This window comes from Montipora foliosa, chromosome 1 (genome assembly GCF_036669935.1).
Source record: "Montipora foliosa isolate CH-2021 chromosome 1, ASM3666993v2, whole genome shotgun sequence".
In the NCBI taxonomy this organism is placed as follows: domain Eukaryota; kingdom Metazoa; phylum Cnidaria; class Anthozoa; order Scleractinia; family Acroporidae; genus Montipora; species Montipora foliosa.
Window position 1 is genome coordinate 27,960,798 of NC_090869.1, and position 7,500 is coordinate 27,968,297.

General features: G+C 37.8%; 1 protein-coding gene across 1 annotated transcript in view; it reads right to left on the reverse strand.

The window, feature by feature from the left end:
* LOC137995826 (guanine nucleotide-binding protein G(o) subunit alpha-like) overlaps positions 1-5,540 on the reverse strand; it is a 12,990-nt gene extending 7,450 nt beyond the window's left edge. Inside the window, exons 1-5 of the mRNA XM_068841302.1 lie at positions 5,308-5,540; positions 4,956-4,998; positions 4,683-4,824; positions 4,387-4,547; positions 309-437 (exon numbers count right to left, since the gene is read on the reverse strand). Of these exons, the coding sequence (XP_068697403.1) occupies positions 309-437; positions 4,387-4,547; positions 4,683-4,824; positions 4,956-4,998; positions 5,308-5,425 (593 nt within the window). The 5' untranslated portion in view covers positions 5,426-5,540. The remainder of the gene's footprint in view (positions 1-308; positions 438-4,386; positions 4,548-4,682; positions 4,825-4,955; positions 4,999-5,307) is intronic.
* Between the last annotated feature and the right edge of the window lie 1,960 nt (positions 5,541-7,500).

Sequence of the window (7,500 nt, forward strand, 5' to 3'; positions counted from 1 at the left end):
CAGACAAACTTTCCCTTCTATCTGTAAATCGATCTCAGGCAACAAAACGCGAAAAAAAATTTGAACGAAGATCGTGGTATTAAACTGGAACAACAGTTGTCTTTCAAAAGAGATAATGTGATTTACAATGTAACTAGCACAATTCTTGCACGTGTAATTCTACTCCCCAGCATACACCTACAGGTGTAGATGTTATTTTACTCTGTCCAACGCCAGATGATTGTACATCCTACGGCATCTGAGGTGTCAATGGGTTTTACAAATATTGCAAAGCAACAAGAAGCCACCAACAATAGAAAACAACTCACTTGAAATGTAATCTCTTGAAATCAAACTGCACCTCAACAATTCCGGTTGTTTTCACTCTTGTTCGCAAGAGATCTTGCTCCGTTGGTTCATAACCAGGAGCTCCAATTCTATCAAGTGAATCTAAATAACTGATAAAAACAAGCAAAGAAAATGCATCAATGGAAATACTGATGACAGAACAGCACCTGGACATTGAAAAAAGGCTTAGATATACTGTATTATTACATGTATATACCACACAAGTGAATAGTGCTCTCCGCACACGCTGATTGGCTAACTCAAAGGTCATTGTCCAAGAACTATTCACCTCTGAGTAGCCGGCACGCAAGATTTGAAATTTCCAACCTCATTTTTACAAAAATAAAGTAGTTTTTTGGTTGGCTTTTTGTTCAACTTGGGTGGTGTATACTAAAACAATTATTTACCTCAGTGTCAGTGCTTCACGGCTCAGTAAATATCCACCACTACTCACCTCCACTTCCATGAATAATTATTAAATATTATATTAAGATAAATTATGGCATGGGATTTAGTTGTTTGCCTTTAAATGGCTGCTGTCAGCTGAAAGTTGCCACTACCAATACACACCTTCAACCTCTGAATTTCAAAACTAAGTCTACCTTGAACAATCAGTTGCCAAGACTCCACAATTAAATTTGGAAGAAAATCCCTACCTTTTTTCATTGAAAATTGTTTTTTAACCTGTGTCAGTAATACCTCCTTATTCTGAGGGTGATGGATCAAAGAGGAAATGATTCCACACTCACAAAAAATCTACAAGTAGACTACAGCTGGTGTGTACACAAACATTCCCAATCCAGCATTTTTTCATACTTCATACACAAAATGATTTACACCTTCATCTCAATCCTGCTATCTGAGGCCTAACTAGCTATTTTTGGGATGAGCTTTAAGCCAAGTCCATGTTGAAAGCTCTCAAAACAACATGTTCAACTTAGTATCTATTCATTCTACAGGTGCGTTTTCTTTAACCAGATTAGAAAAGTCAGCATTCAGTCCACTTTTGAAAAATGTGAATGCAGGATTGCAAACTCTTGCTTGTATGATCACTTTCTTCATTTCGCTTCTAGATTTTGCTTTTTTCTCCACCTTTTGTTATTGCTGAACATTTTGACTCTGATGCCCATATTAAAATGCACACGGTGTCAAGAGGAACTGAATTGGAACTCAACAGAATCCAAACTAAAATTCCTTCAAAGTTAAGTTTTGACTTCATCAGCACTTTAAATCAATGTCAAATGCAGCTGTTTTCTTTACGCAAAAGTCAATACAGAGTTAATGATAATACTGATTCATTCTTGTTTCATTGCTCACATAACTGAGTGATGGTACACGTACAATGTACCTCAATCCTGGCCCTCCCTGATAAAAACCAGCCACTACACAACTTTCACTTATTCTGCAACTTGTTCAAGAACAACTGATTCAGAAATCATCACAAACCCTAGATACCCATAAGCATGAGCCAAAAAGGCTGCAATGTGCAATAATTGACCTACTGGCTGTTTCTTTTGAAAGTCAGAAGAAGGAAGTTTATATTTGTTTCACAAAAACCATTCAACAATGATTTTATTTACTTATCTGCCTTGGCAAGTAAACTTCACAGGTGTGTTGCCAAGTGCAACCATAAACCCTCGCAGACAAACGACATGTTTCCTTATCCAATTATTATTGTCATATGGCAGCAACATAAGAATGTCCAAGAATTAATACACATGCTAATCACAGGTCACTCTTGCCAGTTTCTTTTGAGTTCTGGTAGGCCAATTGGCAGCAAAGAGTTACAAAAGAGATTTTACGGTAGAAAACGTACAGTGTAACAAATTAATAATACCTTGTGCTGGCATTCTTGCTTTCTAATTTCATTATTTTAGCGGGTGGTTGAAAGTTCTGAAACTATAAAGTAGCCATCAATGTTGCCGGATCAAGAGGACTGTTTAATAATCTGCAGAGTGTTGTTTATGATAATATTCCTTTAGAAGCATTGTTTAGTTAATGGGATTATTTTACCCATTCACATTTGTCTGCATAAAGTGTTATTGCAAGTTAACAGACCAACATAACAGAAGATAATATCACGTAGCCAGTGTAAAAGTAAATGATACTAAAATTAATGATACATGATCTTTAAATTCAACCTTTCCTCTACGTAATGTTTAGCTGTCAAAGGTTGCAATCAAGGAAGTACAAAAACACTTAAAATGGAAATTACCATTTTTGGAATGTTTGTGGAAAAAACCTCAGACCACAGAAAAAATAATCAGCTGTCACACAATGGTCTGAGGTGTCTTTATCTTGAATTGTTATTGGTTTTTGTTTTCAACACAATCAAATTTCTAAAAATACCATTATTCTACTTTTCAAGGTTTTTTTTTTTTTTTTTTGGGGGGGGGGGGGGGGCGATGTTCCCCACATGTAGCAAATCTGTAAACGCTCCGCTAAATGAGGACCATTCAACCAAAAGCGATGAGGAATTTCTTTCCTATAGAGTGTACTATAAGGCATGAGCATGAAATGAAAGCACTGGCCAATGAAATCAAACCTATGGAACTATTTCTGCAACACAATATAGTGTCTTCAACCATTTGAGCCCTTTTAATATGTATTAAACAAACTTCTTGAAGGAAGTGGAATTTAAAAAAACAAATCACTCAGGACTCAAAAAGATATCTGATAAATTACATTTTTTTTCATAACATAATAAAAGGAAAAAGTACTATGTTTATTGTATCGACATTTTCTTACATTTCATACAAGTCTTCAGTCTCTCACATGGTCACTACAAAAATGTGAAGCTACTGAAGGTAAACATAAATATATGCATTTGGTATAAAACTTTTGTTAAAGCCTTCCAACACAAAGTGTTATCCATGCAGCAAAGAAAGATGACATAAAACAAAACTAACAGAATTCAGGAAAAATAGATGATGCCAAAATATGATAACTCTTACATAAGTTGCTCTATTGGGTCCAGTACGTGAAGATGGGGTGTAATTAAGGTGAACTTGAATATACACTCACTTTCTTTAATGCCTCCCCCCGTCCCCAAAAAAAACCTAGCAAATAGAATCACAAATGTATGGCTTGACATTTTCAGCTGTCTTACAACAATGAGCATCACATTGGTTCACATCAAATCCTAACAAATAAGATTGCTCAGCTCTCTGTCAACTTCATTAGGCAAGCTACTAAGTTTGATGGCAAACTTATTTGAGTACAATGTTGCCAAAATGAAGTAATTAAAAAACGCTTGTTATGGTCGCTAAAACAGTAATGGTAAAAAATTGTTAAGAGCCATAAATGGATCACAACAACTATATTTACCAAAGTTTATAGACATAACTCCATTCATTTTCACACCTGAGAAACTTAAAGTTAGGGTTACATGTACTTTCATTCAGAACCAGGTTCACGATGTTTTATCACTATCCCTGGCGTTACGACCATGTATGGTAAATCCCCCACATCTGATCCCCATGTGCTTTGTTGTTTGTCAAGTTTGATCCTCTCAAAAAAACACTTTAAACAGGAAGTGGGACCACCTAGCCCAATTATTACTTCAAATGATCACAAAAAGAATCCTTACTCATAAAAAAGATGAATGTTTTGTTACACTAAAGGCAAAATTGCATTGGAACCTGGGACATGAGACTGTGAATCAAATTATCACTTGTTGTACATTGCGTGATAAATACTTTCTACAGTATATGACTAGGCGAAAAGTCGGACGTTCGGTCGCATTGTGACCGTCGCACATAATGTAACAGACACTTTCACTTCAAAACAATATGCCTGTCCACCAAATGTATTATCACTGCACATATTTATGCAGTAGTTATTTCCCAACTATTTCTCGGATTTTTTGATAGAACACAATAACAGGAAAATGTCCGTAATTTTTTTTTTCTTCTGGAGCATGCCCAGAAGCGCCTGTGCAAGAGTGATCAAAACAAGTTGAAAGAAATTCACAAGATTTCAGCGCGCTAATGGTCCCAATGTCGGAACAAAGTTTTTTAAAAATGCAACATTCAAGTTATTGATAATTTATGTACTTACTATCTCGCTGAGTCGTTGAGTTGATACTCTCTCGATCTTCGGAAACACTGTTTAATGCCATCGTCAGACCACAACCGTGTCATAGCTGCTGTTAGTTCGGGCGTGAATGGCTCTTGATCGTCCGCCCTTGCTACAACATCAAACACCATTTTCGCGTCCATCTAAAGCATAAAAGCAATACTCAGCACACTTGCACGGTTCACTAAACCCTCCACCATCGATCCAGTCGAATATATGAAATAAGATCCGTAATAAAAAAAGAAAATGTGGAAAAAAATTACAGTGATCTTACTCACCAGCCTTTCGTCTGTTTCGAAGTCGATTCGCAGTTTGTCCATGGCTCCGATTATCGTAAGAAGTGAGTAAATTGCATTGCTATAAACAATGGGCTTGTATTGACTGTAGTCTTCTGCAGAAAAACCCTTGTCGTGGATGATTCTAAAAAGGCAGAAAAGCAAAGACTAAACATACCATCAACACATTAGATTTTGTCTTGTAAACAGAACGGGTAACCAAGTTGTAAACAAGAATATGAAGAGGCTCTCCTATAGCTAGATATTTCTACCAACCTCATTTGCTTTACTATCGTACTTTTTCCAGATTCCCCCGCTCCTGAAAAAAATAACACCCATAGAAGTTGAAGCTAACAAAGCAAATATAATTTATTTCACTCTGCAAAGAGATGGACACCGGCAAAAGCGACCTCACTAGTCCACGCCTCCAGAAATCGTACGAGTTTTCTCCGTGTTCAGATCTTTCAAATGCTCGACGAGATCTTTTATGCTCCAGCGATAACAAATGCAAGAAAATTTTTGATGGATCGTCCAGATACCAAGAAAAATATACATGCTGGGAGAAACAAATTAATACTTGATTAAAACAGTGTAATTTTTACAAAATACCGGACAAATTTAACCCTACCAAGAAGCAATAGCTTCACTTCACGTTCCGCGCGAACACTGTCCAGTTTTAATTTTTGGTCGATCGCTTTGCTCCGTGCATATGCCGCTCGTTCCTCTCCACTTAGCGTACAACCCATTCTCGAGGAAAAGCCAACACTGCAAGGTTTTTACGTCCAAATAATGAACGTATTCTCTGTTACTACCTGCAAGCCATCGGGTATCGATCAAATGAGATGAGCAAATGAAGTGTTCACACAACAGTTCCAGGCCCGCGATCTGTTTGACATGTTGAGGGCGTTACATCTTCCTCAGTAGGGTAGGGGAGGGGTGATATGACCCTGTAAAGTTTTGATATATCCATAAACTGACAAAACCAACATTACCATGACAGCTCAAAGCTAGATTTCTCACCTCTTTTTTTCAATTTGTACACTGCAATCATTATTCAGTACAAAGAAAACACAAAAAGTTAAAAAGTTAAGCAAATGACATTTCCCCGAAGAGTCAATATTTTTCGTGTAAACGACTTATTAATCCATTCTCCAATCAAATAGCGACTAAAGCAGTCTGGTGATCCTAAACTCTGCTACTATAATTATCCGGACGCGCATAGGCTCGTGAAAACAAAACAATTCTAAAAGAGAAGGAAATAACATCTAACAATAATGTTTGTCTGCGCGCAAGAGACCAAGCTTCGCTGGCGCCGATCGTTTGGTAGAATGCGTCAAATAGTTGTTTCACGTGATCTGTTATAATTTATACCTGATTCTACACATTCCCATGATTCTAAAACTGGATAAGAATAAACTCAAAAGACACCAAAAGTGCCTTTAAAAATACCGGAACATTTAGTCGTTCAAAAACACTCTCTGGTCAGCTCGCGAGCAATGGCGCGTTATATAACGGTATTTTCACCATGTGACTACGGCATGGTTTCTATATGGTTGATCTATGACACAAAAGAACGAAAAACAACAAGCTTTCCATTTTTTTAGAGCAAACGCCCACGTAAACTAGTTTCATGCAGCCTACAGATAGGCTATATTTCAAAGCAACATTTTTAGCTCTCTTGTAAAGACTTCTCAGTACTTTATTCACGTTTAGAGGAAATTTGTTCAGGCTCTTCATTCCGTTTTAGTTGTTTACGAGAGTTAAGAACAAGCGATCACATTCCAACAGTTTCCGTTTCAGTGCAGTATAGTTTACGGCAAAGCTGTTATCAAAAGCTGTGGTTAAGGTGGACTCTATGCCAAAAGGTCACCACAATCTTTTTTTACCCGGTTGCAGACCTTTTCTTCCGTAAAATGATGTCACGGTTTTCAACTAACAGAGAAGTCTACCATCGCGTTTGCGGTAACGGTCGGCTTAAATTTGCATTTTGCCAAATGGAAGAAAATCGTTTCATATCAGCTCATTTCCAGTCACCTGTTAGCTACAGGTATTAAAGACCCACCTTCAACTGACATCCTTTTCGATGGTTTGTTTTTGTTATGGAAATTCGCATTGCTTATCGTAGCTATCTGATTGGATGAATTTCAGCTTTGGCGGGGTTTTCATATGTGAAAATTGTTCCAAGGCACACAATGCTTGTAAGGTGAACGTGGGAGAGGGAGGGAGAGGAAGAGAGAGGGAGGGAGGGGGAGGGATGAGAGAGAGCTTTTATGACAATCAGTGGACTTCCGTTTCACGTTTGCCGTTTCTCGTAAACACCCATGCTAAACTCTCTTTTATTCTTCATTTCTTTCGAGAGTAAAAATAAGCGACTACAATCAAATTGATTCCGTATGGGCCTTTATCACACGGCAGTCATGTTAAGTCCCGAGGGACTGAAAACTTTTGTTTTGCCCCATTACCGAAACTCGTTCCTAAACATTTCAACTCGAGGCTCGGGGTACGAAATTCTATGGTCTATGGAAAATACGGCCGCCGTGCGAATAAGGCCCATGGTGCCCTTTGCGGCAAAGTAGTAATCAAAAGCTGTGCTTACACTGGCTACTTTGCCATCATATGTAAATCGGCTATGCTTTGGATCAGTTCTATCTGAGTAACCCGAGGGTACAGCAAACTTGCGTATCCCAACTACCACTGAGTTGGGATGGTAAGGATTTTTACATAGGAAAAACAAAAGGAAGATTAGTCATGACGGAAAAACCGAACCCTGACTTCAAAGCATTAACTACAGTATACTGGTTGCCATACAGAGGCTTTTGAG